The sequence below is a fragment of the Lynx rufus genome, unplaced genomic scaffold (genome assembly GCF_022079265.1).
Source record: "Lynx rufus isolate CCGP_SWC_20201006 ecotype Redwood Valley unplaced genomic scaffold, mLynRuf1.p SCAF_25, whole genome shotgun sequence".
NCBI lineage: Eukaryota > Metazoa > Chordata > Mammalia > Carnivora > Felidae > Lynx > Lynx rufus.
This window is the reverse complement of record NW_025814840.1, coordinates 7177486-7196506: the sequence shown is the minus strand read 5'-3', so window position 1 is coordinate 7196506 and position 19021 is coordinate 7177486. Positions and strand designations below refer to the sequence as shown.

Below are 19021 nucleotides of genomic sequence, written 5' to 3'. Positions count from 1 at the left end.
TTTAAAGGAAATTACAAATTCCAACATCTTTGATTATCTGATTGCCAATAATGAGCTGATTATACACAGACATCAATTCTAGTTTGACACAAATACTGGGATTTCAAAATGAACTGCCCTCTCTAAAGCTCAGATAGAAATATGGAGGGTGGAGAAGAGAGCCAGACACCAGGTACTTTGATCTGGTTGAAGAGAATTAATTTACTAAACTCGCTTTGGGGCATTCCAAACAGTTGAGACCCTCGCAGTTCATCATACTTCCTGCAAACGTGTTCAAACCCGCTACAGTGGTGGTCCAGGAGGACAAAGAAAGTCTGTTTCACAGGCTCTCTGTGTTATGATCAAAGGGGACACCGAGCTTTTAGTGGGGCTTTCTAATGGAGCTCACCGGGCCTGTGTGGTGACTCGGTGACTAGACTTTGGAAATTGAATATTAGGTTCAATACAGTTTGCCCAATACCACCCCAGTTAAGCTGCATTATTCTCCTTATCTGCACACCAACCTCCGTGTTCTCAGAGGCAGTGCGTAACAGACTCGACTTGGTGTTTCTAGCATTTTTACAGAAATGAAATGGAAACCTAATGAAGTTGGATAAAGAAGAGAGACCAGGGGGCACCTGAGTGGCTCAGTTGGTTAAGCATCCAACTTCGGCTCAGGTCATGATCTCACGGTTTGGCGAGTTCGGGCCCCGTGTGGGACTCTGTACTGACAGCTCAGAGCCTGGAGCCTGCTTCGGATTCTGTCTCCCTCTCTCTTTGCCCCTCCCCTGCTCATTCATTTTCTCTCTCTCTCTCTCTCTCAAAAATAAAACATTTAAAAAAAATTAAAAAAAAAAAAAAAAAAAAAAAGACAGCAGAAGACTCCAGAACCTGCTCATGAGGGAAAAGGATCCCAGAGACTCATTCACTCCTCTTAAGTCAAGTCTGAGCCCACATTTCTGAGGCCCACAGCCCAGCCTGGGGACAGCTCACCTCTGTGGGGCCGGCATACAACATCGGGGACGGGAAGATGGCCACGATGGTTGACTTGGGGTCCAGGACGCCTTCCTCGAGCACGGCTGCATGCTGCTTCATCCGCCAGTCCAAGGGCACATCGTCGTCCTTGGTCCAGCCACCCAGAGGGTGCAGCAGGAGCACGGGGTGCTTGTAACCCCTCTCCAGGAGTCGGCGGCGGGTGTCCTGCATCAGCAGAGCGTGGCCGTTGTGGACGGGGTTGCGCAGCTGGAAGGCAAACACCGCATCTGGGAAGGGAGAGGAGGAAGGCGAGGTGAAGGAAGTGCACGCTGTCGCTCGTCCGCAAGAACAAGAGGAAATGCAGGGAGCTCCCCTCTGCTTGCAAGAATCGTTTAGTAAGGCCAGTTAGAACTTTGATTTTAAAAGAAAGGAAACACAGCCACGTCTAAGGCACAGAGCATTTGCTATGCCCATCGGCTTTCGAAAATCAACAGGAGGGGCGCCTGGGTGGCCCAGTTGGTTGAGCATCAGACTTTGGCTCAAGTCATGATCTCACAGTCCGTGAGTCTGAGCTCCGCGTCGGGCTCTGCACTGACAGCTCAGAGCCTGGAGCCTGCTTCAGATTCTGTGTCTCCCTCTCTCTCTGCCCCTGCCCAACTCATGCTCTGTCTCTCTCTCAAAACTAAATACAACATTTAAGAGACTCCACCTGGGGCTTCAGGACTCTTACTCCAAAGGTGCCCACAGTGCCAGACCGCATCCACAGGGCGGGGACACACAGGCAGGAAGCCCTAGAGGGAGAGCCTGACTCGGAAATGAAGACATCTGTGGCCAGGGCCTTTCCAGCCAAGCACGGCTCAGACCAGAGCTGGTGCTGGTCAGTCCTCAGTTTACCCTTTGCTCCTGTCTCTCACGTCCCCAGCACAAGAACCATGACCAGCAACTTCTGGGGCCTGGGAAAAGTTTCAACAATCTAAAGACGTAAAAAAATATTTCACCTTCAACTGTCAAAAAAAAAAAAAATCTCCAAAACTACTCCACTTAATAATGGGCTCCTGGGGCATCTGGGTGGCTCAGTCGGTTGAACATTTGACTCTTGATTTCAGCTCAGGTCACCATCTCACGGTTTGTGGGTTCGAGCCCTGTGTCAGGGCTCTGTGCTGACAGCTTGGAGCCTGCTTGGGACTCTCTCTCTCTCTCTCTCTCTCTCTCTCTCTTTCTCTCTCTGTCCCTCCCTGGCTCACTCTTTGTCTCAAAATAAATAAATGAAACTTAAAAAAAAAATAATGGACTCCCGAGAGGCTTAATTTTTCCTTCTAGTTATGAAAGAAATATCCATTATGGAAAATTTGGGAAATACAGAAAAGCCCAAAATAGGATATAGAAACTACCTAAAATCCTATCATGATTTTTTCTCTCTCTTTTTCAAAATACATAAAATGAAAATCTTCCTGCCCATTGGTCCCTGTCCCCAAGAAGCAGCCGCTGTCACCTGCGATTTGGCACATACTCTACACAGACCTTGGCTTATATACAGTTATTTAACTTAAGAACAGTTATTTTATTCTGTTTTCCAGAACTCTGCTCTGCATGTTATTCTGCAGTTTGCGGTTTTGCTTAATAAATACAGCCGGGGTGTTTGTCTGTGTCCATGCATATCGTTAACGGGCTGCAACTATTCCAGTATATGGATATACGTCAACCTTATACGCTCATTCCAGTCTGTGTCAATACAAATGCTGATAGAGGCTTCCAGCTTTTTAAAACTATAAACATGCCGGGGCATCTGGGTGACTCAGTCGGTTAATTAAGCGTCAGACTCTTGGTGTTGGCTCCGCTCCTGATCTCACAGTTTGTGAGTTCGAGCCCTGCATCAGGCTCTGCACTGAGCTTGGAGCCTGCTTGGGATTTTGTCCCACCCTCCCTCTCTCTGCCCCTCCCCTGCTCGCTCTCTCTCTCTCTCTCAAAATAAACTTAAAACCATTAAAAAAATTTTTTTTAGCTATAAACCTGCCGCTTCCTGGTATCTTTAATTCTGTAACGGGAGGGTGGCGACGAGTGTTGACAGACGCACCCACTCGAGCCAGCCTACTCACCAGCATTCATTTCTTTACATTTCTGCTTGAGCTCCAGAGGTGTCAGGCGGAACTGGTCCAGCCCATCGTTCCACCTGATTCTCTCCAGCACCTGCAGGTCTCCACCAACCAGCCAATCCCCGCTCTCCATCACCATCTAGAACAGACCGTTAGCAAAGTTGTTGGAGATTAGATCAGCTTCTGTTTTACCTGGGAAAAAAAAAATGTTCTCCTTCCGAACCGATCTCGGGTTCCTATTGAAGAGCCACCTTCAGTTCTTAAGCATGTCTAGCGCAGCCTTGCTCAAACTATGTGGTCTCTCAACCCCTTTATGCTTTTCAGAATTACTGAGGACCCCCCCCCAAAGAGCTTTGTTTTTGTGGCTCTTACCTATCGTATTTTCCGTATTAGAAATTAAAAGTGGGAAATTTCAAAAACATTTATTAATTTGCTTAAGATTAATATAAACCTACTGTATAGTAATATAAATAACTTTATTTTTAGTTAAAAATAAATGTTTTCCAAGAAAGAAGAGAGAAATGCATTGCTTTACATGTTTGCAAATCTCTTTAATGTCTGAGTTAATAGAAGGCGGTGAAGGGGGCCTGAGGGGCTCAGTTAAGCGTCTGGGTCTTGATTTTGGCTCAGTTCATGATCTCAACAGTTGTGAGTTCAAGCCTCTCCTTGAGCTCCAAGCTGACAGTGTGGAGCCTGCTTGAGATTGTCTCTGCCTCTCTCTCTGCCTTTCCCTCCCTCCCTCACTCTCAAAATAAAGTTTAAAAAAAAAGAAATAAACTCTTGGTTCACTGAGTTTGTCAGTTTCTCAAATGTCGACATATTTCAGTTTAGGATGTAAAAAAAAATTAATACTTGATATCAATATCAATATCTATATGCTTGATATTAATGTCAATATTTGATATTTATTAACATCATCAGACAATTTTGTAAGTATCGGGAAGATGCCAGACCCACTGTGGCAAATAAAAGCTTTCCAGCATTTTTTCGTTTGAAAGCACAGTTTGAGATCATTGGCAACCAACACCCTCCATTGTTTTCCTTGAAGTGACAGGTTCACTGTTTTGTTTTTGTTTTTGTTTTTAAATATCTGCCAAATAACCAAGTCTGAGTAGCCATAGTTTGTCAGTCATCTAAGCAAAAACCGCATTTCCTGAAAAGGTGGCTGGTTTTGCTCATTGGCTCAGGTGCCCGACTGAGTCTCCGACTGAGACAACCGTTGTGTATCCGTGCGTGTGGCAAAAGCGCTTTTGTGTGCACTGCCCGTCTCGTGACACAAACTTTTTTTTTTTAACGTTTTTTATTTTTGAGAGAGACAGAACGCAAGCAGGGGAGGTAGAGAGAGAGGGAGACCCAGAATCCAAAGCAGGCTCCAGGCTCCGAGCTGTCAGCACAAAGCCCGATGCGGGGCTTGAACCATGAACCGTGAGATCATGACCTGAGCCTAAGTTGGATGCCTGGTGATAGATTATTAAAAGGAGATGATCAAGTGTCCAGATTCAGTAATTGTTTTTACAGCTTCATCAAGAACATTCTTGGGATGCATGGGTGGCTCAGTCGGTTAAGTGTCGACTTCGGCTCAGGTCATGATGTCACAGTTCATGGGTTCGAGCCCCGCATCGGGCTCTGTGCTGACAGCTCGGAGCCTGAGCCTGCTTCGGATTCTGTGTCTCCCTCTCTCTCTGCCCTGCCCCGTCTTGTGCTCTCTCTCTCTCTCTCTCAAAAATAAACATTAAAAAAAGATAAAAGAACTTTCTCAACTGAGGCTGGCACTGCCTTTCCTGCAAGTGTGTGTGGTGAGGGGCACAACCACCGGAGTGCGGCCGGCTGTCCCTGTCCCGAGTCTGAGGAGCAGGCGGTTTTATTCGCCACTGCTGTTGTACCCTCAGTGCTGACGTCAGCACGGTGAAGATAGCAAATAATGTCTCAGGAGTATGAACAGTTTTGAGACTGGGGTTCTGGGGAAAGGTCTTGGGGACCCCCAGTGTTCTGTGAGCCACTCTCCGAGGACCACTGCCGGTGCATTCCTAATACAACCTCACGTATCTTTAGACTGTTTTCAATAAGGACCCAGAATAGAGAAGCTGGAAAAAAAAAAAAAAATCAGGCAAGTTGTTTTCTTTTTTTTTTTTTTTTTAAATTTTTTTTCAACATTTATTTATTTTTGGGACAGAGAGAGACAGAGCATGAACGGGGGAGGGGCAGAGAGAGAGGGAGACACAGAATCGGAAACAGGCTCCAGGCTCTGAGCCATCAGCCCAGAGCCCGACGCGGGGCTCGAACTCACGGACCGCGAGATCGTGACCTGACTGAAGTCGGACGCTTAACCGACTGCGCCACCCAGGCGCCCCCAGGCAAGTTGTTTTCTACCAATTAATTAATCATTGCTAAGCACACTTTCTAAGTGTCCTTCTTTCCAAAGGAGCATCTTTCTTAGTTATCTCTAATTTGAAAACAAAAGACAATGTCCAAAGAGCAGCAGTATGTAGCCAAATCCACATCCAAGGCTAAGCACAGACTAATTAGCTAAAATCTTGTTTTTCTCAAATAATCTTTGAGAAGGGTGCCAAGGCCACTGGATGGTAAGAGAGCAGTCTCTGGCAAACGGTGTTGAGAAAACTGGATATCCACAGATAAAAGAATAGAGTTAGAGCCTTATTTTATACCCTGCAAAAACAATTCAAAATGGATTAAAGGCCTAAATGTAAGATCTGAAACTCTAAAACTCCTAGAAGAGAACAGAGGAGAAGCTTCATGACCTTGGACATGGCAATGGTTTCTTGGACAGAACACCAAAAAGCACAGGCAACAAAACAAAAATAGACATGGGACTACTTGAAGCTTTAAAACTTGTGTGCCTCGAGGGGCGCCTGGGTGGCGCAGTCGGTTAAGCGTCCGACTTCAGCCAGGTCACGATCTCGCGGTCCGTGAGTTCGAGCCCCGCGTCGGGCTCTGGGCTGATGGCTCGGAGCCTGGAGCCTGTTTCCGATTCTGTGTCTCCCTCTCTCTCTGCCCCTCCCCCGTTCATGCTCTGTCTCTCCCTGTCCCAAAAATAAATAAACGTTGAAAAAAAAAAAAATTAAAAAAAAAAAAAAACTTGTGTGCCTCGAAGAACACAATCAACGGAGTGAAAAGGCAACCTAAGAATGGGAGAGAATATTTGCAAGTCATCTAATGGGGGTAATGTTCCAAATATATTTTTAAAAAGTCCTACAACCCAACAACAAAAGATTAAATAACCTGCTTTTTTTAAATGGGTGAAAGACTTGAATGGACATTTCTCCAGAGATGATCTACAGATGGCCAACGGGATAGGAAAAGGCGCTCGGCATCACTCCTCATCAGAAAAACGCAAGCCTGACCCCTGTTAGGATGACTACGGTCAAGAGCAGAAACTGTCAAGTGTTGGCAAGGATGTGGAGAAATCAGAATGTTTGTGCCCTGTGGGTGCGACTGTAAAATGGTGCAGCCGCTGTGGAAAACACTGTGGAATTTCTTCAAAAAATTAGAACATATGACTACCATACGATCCGACTTCTGGGCACATGGCTAAAAGAATGGAAAGCAAGATCTTGAAGAGATTTGCACGCCCGTGTTCAGAAAAACACTATTCACAAAAGCCAAGAGGTAGAACCTGTCCAAGGACCCAACAACAGATGAATGGGTAAACCGTGACTTGCACATACAGACAACAGTATTATTTAGCCTTAAAAACGAAGAACAGCCTGTCCCAGGCTACAGCGTGGCTGAAGATATTACGCTAAATGAAATAAAAGCACTCACAGGAAAGATTAATACTGTATCATCCCTCCTAGGAGAGGCATCCAAAACGAGTCAAATTCATAGAAACAGCAAATAGGAGGGCTTCTACCTGGGAGGGGGAGGGGAGTCGTTGTTTGATGGGTATAGATTTTCAGATTTGCCAAACAAACGTTCTGGCCCTTCCTTTCACAACAAAGTAAATAGACTTAACACTCCTGAATGGTACGCTCAAAAATGCTACAGATGGTAAATGTTAGGTTATATGCTTTGGGCGTAGATAAATGGATAGATTATGGCCTGTTTTTTTACTCACTGAGGATTTCACTGCGGTTACTAGTAATACCCTCACTTGGCAAAGTCTCAGTTGAAAAGGTGACTTTGGGAAAGGGTGAGTGAGGGACAGGAAATGGAGACCTTTAGGAAACACCCTGTGCACCGTGTCTCACGCTATCAATGACCCCACTCTTCCCCTCTGTGGTTGTGCCCCTTTCTGTCAGGGCAAAGAAGCCTCAGGGGGCAGGCACACTTGGTCTACATCTCCAAGGTCTAGGTCATGACCTGTGCACCTGGGACTCCAGAATTCCCTGCGCAAGGAGCCTCGAGCTGGCTCCCAGGAGTCAGAGCGCTTCACCCCTCTGCCCCCGCCTGTCTTTCCAGGGTGGACCCTGCCAGGGCAGCACTGGTTCTGGAGACTGGCCAAGCGAAGGGAGTTTTCCAGGGGTGTGGGTGCAACTTGGACACCCAGCCCAGGGCGCCCTCATGGTGTGGAACAAGGCCAAGCATAGAAGAGGAAGGAGGGTTCCTTGCAGGCCAGGAGTCAACTCTTCACACGGCACCATGTTCTGGTACAGAATCAAGAAGCATACCTTGGAATCTGACCTTCCGGGTTATTCTCAAGGCATAGCTGTCAGAGAAGAAGGATGGGACACATTGTTTCTGACGGTTCGTGCGTTCGATATGTGACCTTCAGATGCAGTATGCTGGCCTTGCCCCGGGCCCCACAAATGTTAGGGGTGAGCCTGGCGTGAGGAGCGGCCATAGGAACAAAAAGGAAGAACAAGCCAGTGTGGGATGGAGGGAGGAAAGGCCAGCGCTCCCCTCATGGGAGGGAAGACACCCTCGGGCCTGACAGGACACATGGGTGTCACCCATGTCACCCACTTGGTGACATCCAACTGGGTCATAAGGTGCACCTTAGACTCACACAGTGCTATGTGTCAGTTATATCTCAATAAGGCTGGGGAGAGAAGAAAAACACGACCTTTGTTTTGTCATAAACCTAAATACGCCCCATATAATGCTGTGATGTGATCAGTTACAACCTACAACCTTGTTGAAGCAAGGGTCTCAGTTGCTGAGATGGACGTTACAGAAAGTCCAACTTCTCCATCAGTTAATGATCTCATAACCCTTCCACTGATCAAATTCCATAACTGCTCTCGTGCTGTCCAAGGACAATATGGCCACCTGTGATGACAGCTGAGGAGAGGGCGCAGGAGTAGCGAGATAAAGCTGATGGAAGATAAAGCACTGAGCTGGAAGACGCCAAGGCACCGAGGGTGTGCATACCCCTGGTTCACATCCCCTGTTGTGGCTGGACGTTGGAGCTTATAATGATTTGCATTCCATCGGGGCTCAGCATCTGGGGAACTGGGATACAGCCGTGGCTCTCAAAAGAGGGCGATTTTGCCCCTCCTGGTGACATCTGACAATATCTGAAGACAATTTTGATTGTCATGATGGGGGCAGGGAAGGGTGTGCTATTGGCATCTAATGCGCTGAGGCCAGAAATGCTACTACATACCCAGCACGGCACGAGACAGTCCCCACAGCAAGGAATTATCCAGTCCCAACGTCAACAGTGCTGGCGTTGAGAAACTCTGGGTACAGAGGGTGATTTTCAAGGGTTTGGGCCCGTGGCCCCCTTTCTAAACTCGGTGCCGAGAAAAGCCACTTAATAAGATATTGTCAAATACCCTTACCTATTCATTTACTTTCTCTTCATTGCCCCAGTCAGGCTACAGATAAAATTTTGAAAGACGTGAACACCCCAAATCCCTAGGAGTGCAGTAACTCATTCTGGACGCTAGGGGTCCACCCTATATCATTCTGCTGGTGAAGGCAGCATGGAACCAACCTGGTTTACAAACCAGGCCTGTGTCTATCTGAAAAGCAGTGCTGACCCTACGCTTTGGGCGTTTTTGAGACGGGGAGGGCGCAAAGGGCATCTCTCTCCCCAGGATGGTCCAACGCGCCCCAGAACTGAGACTCCGCTACCAGGCTGGGAGGTTCAGTGGTTCTGCCCAATCGCCCAGCCCCCACCTGCTTCAAGCTTCCTGCCAAAGGCGGGCAAAGGAACGCAGCTGGAGTTTGCAGACCTGCGCACACGGAGAGCAGGGAGGAACGGGCTCGGGGGAGGGAATCGAACAGGGTAGCGAAAGGGGAGCTGGGCCAGGCAACAGAAATGCAGAGAAGGAGAACAGGGTCCAGAGATCTGCGTCAAGAGGCAGAGACAACCCAGGCGGTGCACGTGGAGAGCATCTATCCATTTCTGTGCTCTTCCGTCCGCATCAGGGAGGCCTGAGGCCGCAAGGAAGTCGGAGGGGATGGAAGGAACGGGGCCTTCATGCCTCATTTGCAGACGGGAGAAGAGGCAGAGCTCAAGTGCACACAGCCGTCTCCCAGATGGCAGGACAGGGCACCCAGGACCGCCAGGCCCCCTCCAGACCCGCTGTTCCTGCCACTGCACCTGCTGTCCCGCATAGGCACTGCCTTCAGAGGGACCTACGCTCAGGCTCCGCGCAGTCAGCCCTTCCAGCGGCCCAGCCCTGGCACTGCTGGGGGCTGACCAAGAGGTGGCAGGAGACTAAGAAGTGGCAAAACAGTGGGGCCAGTGGGGCAGGACAAGGGCAGGGTGAACGGCCCCGCACGCGGTAGAACAGCAGAGAAGTGAGCAAGTTCAAGCAATACATGGAAGGAGCATCGCCAGGACCCGACGGCGGAACGAAGCGGGGAGGAGAAAGAAGCAAGGCGGACATCCAGGATTTGGATGTGGACCGCCGTCGGGGGGCAGGGCTGGGGAGGCATTGGGCGTGTGGGTGTCGAGTGCTTGCGGGAAACCGCTCCGAAGAATTCTCTTAACGCCATGGTTCCCGACCTTCCCGGACTCACCCTGGCACCCAGAAGTGACCCGGCCAAGTACACCAGGGTCTGTGAGGGTGGGAGCTTGTGAGGCTCCCCAGGGGATGCCGTGGACCTAACGGACCACATGCTGTATGTTGCAGGCCTCGGGATGCAGACCCTCTCTCACTGCTACGCCTCGTCGGGAAGCCGCGCCCCGAGCGGTTGGTTTCTACGTCCGTAAATGGGATTAACGATTCCTCGGGGCTTCACGAGAATAATCACTGCGCAAAATAATCAGGGCATGGAAGCAGGCTGGGAGCAGGCCGGGAGGCAGCAACACGGCTCCTCTAGGGTTTAGTTCGCAACTTTCACCTGCTGCCGTGACCTCACCTGATGTCGTGTCACAGGGTTCAGTGAGCAACTCGATGAGGGGGGACTAGGGTGGAGGGTCAGGGCGGTGTCCGTGGGGAACTGAGGAAGCAGACCGTTTCCGTGGTGGCCGACCATTCACACAAATATCACTCCCAGGGCCAAGTGCAAATACAAGGCCCACGGTTACTTTTGGAAGGGGTGACTTTTGCAAGTTTGGGGTTAAAAAGAAAAATAACACCTTTTAGCGTTACTGTAAATTTTGAGGTGCTAAAAACAAAGGTGCAACGAGAAGAGCCCCTTCCCCCCATAAATCCCATGTGTTGTGTGAACACCGAGTGTAGAATCTACCGTTGAGTGGCTTCCTCTGTCTCGTTCTCCGTGGCCCATTTCTCGCCATTAGCTCACTGGGAATGTTTACGGAGTCCCCCCTGAGGCTCTAACAGAAGGGCCACCGACTGTATTACCAAGACCACAGGTCAGGCCTGCTTCTAAGAAATTCTGAGCTCCGGGGCACTTGGGTGGCTCAGTTGATGAAGCATCTGGCTTCGGCTCAGGTCATAATCTCACAGTTCATGAGTTCGAGCCCTGCACATCGATTCTCCCCCTCTCTCCCCGTGCCCCTCCCCTGTGCTCACTTGCTCTCTGTCTCTCTCAAAATAAATAAATAAACTTAAAAAAAAGAAAAGAAAGAAATTCTGAACTCCAAGTGCCAACACATGTTGTGAGACAAAATGAAAAGAAATAATTGCTTAAGGGCTTCCTTAGGTTTTGGGGGGGGGGGGGTTGCTTGTTTGTTTTCTTTTAGCGCTTATCATGTAGATGTGGATGACAGGCCCAGAGATTTCTGAATCTGGAAATTTCTGAAGTAGGAGGATAAAAGGTCACTATTATTCATCCTTTAGGTCACTGACCGAAGATAACATCCCAACCCTGTGCAATTACGATCAGGAAATAAATGCACCAGAGGCATGATCAAGGCCCAGGACACAATTCCTGAAATCACTCTCAGTCAGCGCCCAGCCATTTCAAGGACTGTCTGCCAGCCTCTTGGACCCTGCTCAGATGACTTTGAACTGGATGTGCGTTAAAATTAAAGATGCTTAATTTGCAGGACGGATCGTGTCCAATAAATGAAAAGCTGCCCATTAACCTCTTGTGTTCAGAGGCCATCACGTCACCGGGGGCCTTGAAAGAGCCCTGCTCCTACCTTGCAACCTTTCACAACTAAAGGAAACAAAACAAAACAAACATTTGCCCGACCAGTACTCATAGGTTTGTTCAAACAGCCATTTTCTAGGGTCATGGGGTTGAGAGAGATTCTGGAGTTATTTTGAGTCTGGCCCCTCCTTTTATCAATGAAGAAACTGAGGCCCAGACCTTGTCTGATCACAAGGCTTCTTAGCATCTCCTGGGCTTCAAACTGCTTTCTGTCCCCATGAATTTTCTGGAAGTCCGTTACTCCAGCCCCCTGGGGAAGCTGGTAAGTCGAATTACTAGTTTAAGGCTTTTTAAAATTTCAACCCTAATGCTCTGATCTTGGGTGAGGGCTGGCTTTTGCATTCAGTTTCACATACTTGTCTTTATGGGAAATGAACCACACCCAGTGATTCCATGGTATTTTCCATTCCTGCCCCTCCCCAACCCCCACCAAGTAGAGGTTGTGAAGGAATCTGAGGAAGATTAGCCTATTTTGCCTGTAGGCAGGATGGACTCAAGATGATCATAATCAGATGACCACATTTTTCAATCTTAAAATAGCCACCGACAAAAACGCGCTATTTCCCTCTGGAAACTCTGCCGCTATATGCGCTGAGCTCTGTTTACTGAAAGGATGTCACTGACCCCCCTTCAGCTGGCCACAGAGCATGAACTTGGAGTCTCTTACCAGGGTTTGCTTGGACCCATTCTGCATGAAGGAACGCGCTTCCCCGGTGAATGTTCAAGATGGAGAGCGCCACAAGCCCTAGTTTGGGGCACCGCTGCGGCTCTGACTTTTGCCCTGTATTCGAGGTGCCAGGCTAAATGATACCCGGTCCAGTCGTTTCCCATTTAGCTGAGGGAGTCACCATCACGCGGGGATTCAGGGGATCGTCCAGAGCAGCCCTCAAACAGGAAGACATTTTCTGCCCCTTTCTAACAAGATCTCCCAAGGCAAAGCCTGCAAGTCCCACCTTAGGAATGCCTTCCTCCATCTACCCCGGTGTTGCTAAGTCCCTCGTGAAGGAATAAAAAGGAACGCTTTTCGTCCAAAATCGAACGAGAACAAGAGAGCCCTTCCAATGGTCTTGCAACTTACTTTGATGTGGGGGTGCTTTGCACACGCCGTCCCCCACACGCGGGAACAACGCTCCTCCTTTCTGTGTTCGTAGAATTCGGGGTCTCGTAAGATGGCCACTCTCCGTCCATCGTAGGTCAGGACAAACTCACTGCGTCCCTCCAGCCGCGTCTTGTCATCCGCAGAGACAGGCAGCACGATGGGGATGCTCATGCTGACCACTCCATCTGTCGAAAGAGCCACAGGACGCGTGAATACGGGATCCAAGGTGAACCATCCTTGAAGGGCAGTTCGAATGCGCACAACGTGCGTTCAAACACTGCCTGAAGTGCACGGGGCACGAAGACCTAAATCCCCCGTGGCTGTGTTGGCCGTAGCAATTTCTCCAGGGGGTCTGACAAGAAGTCCTTGAGAGGCTTCTCAAAGCAAGAGACAGACGCATCTGTGAAAAGCGGGCTGCGTTTCAAATCACGGAGGTGGCTTCAGGAAGTGACCTAATTTGGGGACTGAGGAGGGGACATCTCTCTTCTGAGTTCCCTTTTGAAAGTGTGGTGCTGACCTCAACATACCAGAGAGTTTTAAGGTCTTTAGAAATCCAATGACACAAAATAAAGGTTGGCCAAGCAAACCCAAACGCAAACCTCTAGTCTCTCTTGGAAATGAGTCCTGTAACAACATTGGCCAATCTCTTGTTCTCTGTTTAGGCTCTCATTGTGCTACCAACACACTGTATTGAAAAGAGAGAGAAAAAAAAGAGTCAGACCATTAACACTAGCGGGTAGGAAGGACCAAGCCATCCACCTGCTCTGTTTACTATGGTCCAGGCTCAGCGTCACCTTTCAATGCTATCAAAAAGATTGACCTGAGGACCAACATCCTCACCAGCCCAACTGCTACGAAGAACTACCAGTCGAAAAACAGAGAGAAGGGAAAACCATGCAAAGCTGGTTTCCTAAAACTCATGCATTTCCCATGGACAGCGAGCACCTCTCCCCCTGAGGCTAAGTATCCTACTTTACAAAGAACTTAAGTCAACTGGCGTTCTGGTCTCTCCGTATACAACACAACAAACCGGAAGGTGTGGGAGGTGGTGTTCAGAGAATTTACGTCTTCAGCTGTAACCATGCCTCGCGACAGCTTGGCCTCAAAGGAAGAGGCAGGAAAATGACTTAAAAACTGACGTAGAAACTCTATGTGTCCACTAGCCTGCAGTTCCCAGGTAGTCAGTCGAACATTATTCTAGATGTCTCTCTGAAGGTGTTTTTAAGATGGGATGAACATGTAAGTCAGGGGACTTTGGGTAGAGCAGATTACCCTCCGTAAGGTGGTGGGCCTCAGAGAATCACTTGAAGGACCCAACAGAAACAGACGGACTTTCTAGGAAGAACAGGGAATTCTGCCCACAGACTGTGGGGCTGAATTACGTCTCCCCCGGGGTCTCTCGCCTGCCAGTCTACCCTGCAGATCTCGGACTTGCCAGGCTCTGCAACTTCGAGAGCCAGTTCCTTAAAATCAATCTCTCCCTCTCTCTCTGTGACCCCCACCCCCCACCCATCTCCTGTTTCTCTGGAGAACCCTGACTAATAAAGAAACCAAAAGGAGAGTCACAGGGGTTCCTTCTGTGTGGGGCCAATAACCCCTCAGGGCACCATTATGTTACCACTCAGCTCAATAGTGGCAGTGAAGTCACTTTTTTTTTTAATTATTTAAAAAAAAATTTTTTTTTAACATTTATTCATTTTCTGAGAGACAGACAGAGTGTGAGCGGGGTTGGGGCAGAGAGAGAGAGGGAGACACAGAATCCGAAGCGGGCTCCAGGCTCCCAGCTGTCAGCACAGAGCCAGATGCGGGGCTTGAACTCACGAATCGTGAGATCATGACCTGAGCCGAAGTTGGACTCTTAACCAACCGAGCCACCCAGGAGCCCCCGATGAAGTCACTTTTAAAGTTGCCTTGCGTTTAACACATATTTTAAAGTGAATATGAAATCATTTGGGGTTTTTTAGCAGTACATTTTTAAATATTTCTAGACAAAATGGTTAAAAGATGTAGTCGTTTTTTAGTTTGGGGCTTCAAAGATTATAATCCGGCTTCCCGGAAACATCTCATTTCTTAATGAGGCCAGATAATATAAAAGAAACGACCCAGGGGAACCTGGGTGGCCCAGCCGGTTAAGCATCTGACTTCGGCTCAGGTCATGATCTCACGGTTTGTGGGTTCGAGCCCCACGTCGGGCTCTGTGCTGACAGCCCGGAGCCTGGAACCTGCCTTAGATTCTGTGTCTCCCCCTCTCTCTGTCCCTACCCCGCTTGTGCTCTGTCTCTGTCTCTCTCTCCCTCTGTCTCTCAAAAATTAATAAACATTAAAAAAAAAAAGAAACAACCAGCTGTCTCCCCCACTTCTATGGTGCCGCCAAACATCCACCAACTACGTCTGCTGTACTTACAGGCAAGAAAATGGGGGCACGCCGTTGAGTGTACAACAGTGAAGAATTTTAGGAAGCTTTAGGAGGGCTTCCCAAGTTCAAGACTCAGAAGGGAACAAGAGCATGTGAATAAGGAAAACATTCAACTCCATCGGAAACAAATGCAGTTATTTATGGATCTGAGGAAATACCCCCTCGATTCATGAAGTCTTTTAAACCTAACCTTCAAAACCCTGTGACCCGCCCTGGGAGCCCTGGTAAACCACAAATTGGACGCCTGCACAGGAAGTCAGGGGTTTTGTCGTTCAAATAACTCCTTTGTTTCGAAGTTCAGGAGTTCTCCCACTGACTGCCTGTGCCACTCATCTTCCCTGTGCTGTTTCCCCACTTGAGAGATGGGCTAACAAATACTACGTACATCGCTGGGTTGCCGAGAGTGGCCCTGCCGTCTAGCACTTCGCCAGTGGAGGGTGATGATGGAAGATGATTAATCCTACCGCTCAGTCGAGCTGAGAAAAGGGGAGAGAGGCTAACAGGAACCCCCTTCAAGGCTGTCGATGATCTAACTAGATAGCATGTGTTCTGTGGATTACTGACCACACTGCTTACGGCGACTTGGCCAAAATGAAGGAAAACCAAATGCAAAGCAAAAAGCGGGCGGGAAGCCCGAGAGAGCCTAGGTCTGCCCACCACACCCTTGCAGTGCTGGCTTCGGGCAGTTATTCTGGGTTGAAATCCAAGGGCTCCAGCACTTTCCTGTGGCAATCACCTCCTTCGGTCCACTAGGTTCCTGCCCAAGGTAGTCTCGCAGCCACGTTCACGCTGGCCTTGACCTGGGGAAACGGCCCTTCCTGGCAGGTGGTCAAGATAAGAGAGCTAATCTTCGGGGAGTTAGGGAAAGAGGTCTGCTGAGAATCGAGGCCGCCCAAACTCATCCGCCTGCGGCGACAATCAGTGTAAGCAGATTCACTGTGCTTTCTCTACGAGCGTTACCAACTGTTCTACCGCAGGAACTTATCCCACAAGGGCACTCTGTGCTGAAGCACCTCCATGGCTTCACACGCTGACTCGGGCTGTCAGCCTTTTCCATCGTGTGCCGCTCGTCTGCCGAGACTGATCTTACAGTGATCTGATTTTAGTGTACGTGCTGCCGAAGCGAGCACTGATCTTACGGGGATCCATCTCGCTTTGGAAACGACTGCTGGGTTCGGAGTCCGTGGCTAGTCCAACACGTAACTCCGTGTTTCGTGAAACAAGGGCTGTTTCTACGCAAAAACGAAATCGCTTTTTATTGCTTAGCTGGGCTTTTTAAATAACGATGAGGAAAACCACGGTGATGAAAACAATGCCCAAGATAAATGGTATCTTCAGAATTTTACCTTCTCATTCTGGTGGAGTGCAGAACTTTACAGTCGTAACAAAGCTGTGTATTCATTCCCAGTTCTACAACTATCAATCATCATAGCTTGAAATTAAGTTCATGCATAATCACACATCACAAACAAATGAAGTACAATTATCCACAATCCAACCAGGTGCGTCCATTTAAATTGCATCTAAAATTGATTTATCTTTCATCGATTAAAAATGTTTTACAAATGCAGTAGAGAAAGCATTCTGGATTTGCAAAACTGAGGAACAGCACTCAGAAGTAATTAGCAGAAAGGATTATAAATTCTTCAAATCCCAGGGACAAAATGTGCAACAATAATTTAGAAACAAGTTTACTTTTGTCAGCCAAATACGACATTGTAGACAACAGCTGCATCTGATCCAGAAATTTCCTGTTATTTGGACTCCAATCAACAGAAGAATGCAGCATTTTTCTCTTATAACTGGCTGGATCATGAACTGTTAGCAATTCCAACTGGTTCATTTGGATTTTTTTTTTTAAATTATGTTCTTAACCATTTATAATTAATATAAATATCTAATTATAATAATTGAACTACTTGGAAAGTTAAAGTACATACCAGGAAGGACCATGCCTAGAGAAATACAAACACAATTAAGAAACATGTTTTCAGCTCTCCACCAAGATAACCTTAAAGCAACAATGTCAAGGAGCAAATTCCTAATACACAACGTCACACATACAACAGATAAACGTACTGAGCCTTTTGCTTCTGCTCTAAAGAGTATATGACCGCAAAAAGCTGGTGACAGCAGAATTTGTACTGAAATGTCGTTCAGTGCATAATCCACTTAGATGATTATCTGTTTTAAAATAATTACAGCATATGCCAGAGGCACCTCCTACTTCAGCAAATAGTTGTCTCTTACAAATATGTGATGTTGTATAACTACTACCAAATGGCTCCAAACCAGGTATTGGTAGGCGTAGTAGCAAACTGTTCTAGAATGTCCTGGAATCCCAGATATTTAAAGCACACACAAGTATGCCTAGCAGAACAAGTACGAAAACTAGAACCAAGAGAACTTGGATTTGAATCCGGGCTTCGCGTTATTTAATCTTTCCAATACTTATTTCCTCATAGGAGCAAAATATCTTCACAGTGGTGTTACCCGGATTGAATGTGATATCCTGTGTTAAACACCAGGGTCGGAACACATTAGGTGCTAAATAAATGCTGGGGGGATATATGGAAAGCCCTCAAGCCCTGTCTTGGCAAGTCAGGGCTACATAAGACGTCATCAAACGGTCAAGACTCACAAGGCCGCCATGTTGTGACCCTCCTCGAATGCCACCAGTCAAGAACTTGACAAGCTTGAGGTGCCATTTTAAAAAATTCAGATGAGACATTTATGCCCTGAGGATCTGTAACAACCTCAAAACTCTGTATCTAGTGAAAAATAAAGTGGTATAATCAACGGACATGAAAGATCCTTGAGTCATATAAGGAGTAACTCCTGTTATGCAATCATCACAAACACTTAAAAAAAAAAAACTTTTTTTTTTTTTTTGCTTTTGGACTGAGTAGGCTGAGGTTTCTGTTTGTTTTGTTTTGCTTTTTAATTTAAGGAGAAATGTGAACCTTCGAGAAAATTAAAATGAACAAAATAGGGGCACCTGGATGGCTGAGTCAGTTGAACGTTCGACTTCGGCTCAGGTCACGATCTCATGGTTCATGAGTTCAAGCCCCATGTCGGGCTCTGTGCGATCAGCACAGAGCCTGGAGTCTAATTCAGATTCTGTGTTTCCCTCTCTCTCTGCCCCTCCCCTGCTCACACTCTGTCTCTCTCTCAAAAATAAAATAAACATTAAAAAAATTTTTTAAAAATACTTTTGGGAGACATGGTCCGAATAAAAAGAAAATACTGCCTGCAGATTGTAAGTGATCAAGAAATCTACAGTTGTTTGATGGCCGAAGTTGGACTACGTGTCTGTGGCCACAGAAATTTCGAATGGTCAGTGGTGGTCACTCAGACTTTCGTGGACTGATTAAAACGATGTCCCTATGAATGATATCGTGTTCGAACTTCTGATATACACATCCATCACTGTTTGGAATTTAACTGTGTCTACACAGTCCAAAAGCCGTCAGAGGCCAACCCCTCCCATGAGACCGTCACGGATGTGGCACAGAACAGGGTTGCAAGCCATTTCCTCCCGACCCCCTCCGGGCTGCCGTCCAACGGGGAGGGAGGCCAAGCCCACCCATTCTGTTGCATAGACTGCCTCAGATTTCACTGAAATTAACACATTATTCGGCTTAAAGAAGAACAGGCTTGGCAACCACTGATATGGGGCGGGGGGGGGGAGAACCCACTGTTCTAGGGTTCGGAAACTGGGCTGTATATCTGTCCTCGCAAGCTCACATCTGTCTTCACTACCACTCTACCTCCAGCAGCTAGAACAAACCTAAACTTGGCACAGGAGGACACTCCGTAAATATTTACTGGCTAACCGATGAACTCCTTATCCGTGCTGCTTCCAAACTGATGTAACTATGGCCGCAGAGTCTCTTCAAGATTTCAGGGTCTTTTCATTGTATGCAGTGGGGGTCTGTTCATATATGGAACATTTACTCGTGGACCGGTCGTTCCTTAAACTTT

The 19021-nt window shown here is 47.7% G+C and overlaps 1 protein-coding gene across 1 annotated transcript in view; it reads right to left on the bottom strand.

Moving 5' to 3' along the window:
• Window positions 1-19021, bottom strand: part of PAPSS2 (3'-phosphoadenosine 5'-phosphosulfate synthase 2) — a 72042-nt gene that overhangs the window by 1220 nt on the left and 51801 nt on the right. Inside the window, exons 9-12 of the mRNA XM_047088558.1 lie at window positions 16978-16992; window positions 12601-12806; window positions 3051-3186; window positions 973-1241 (exon numbers count right to left, since the gene is read on the bottom strand). Coding sequence (XP_046944514.1) covers window positions 973-1241; window positions 3051-3186; window positions 12601-12806; window positions 16978-16992 — 626 coding nt within the window. The remainder of the gene's footprint in view (window positions 1-972; window positions 1242-3050; window positions 3187-12600; window positions 12807-16977; window positions 16993-19021) is intronic.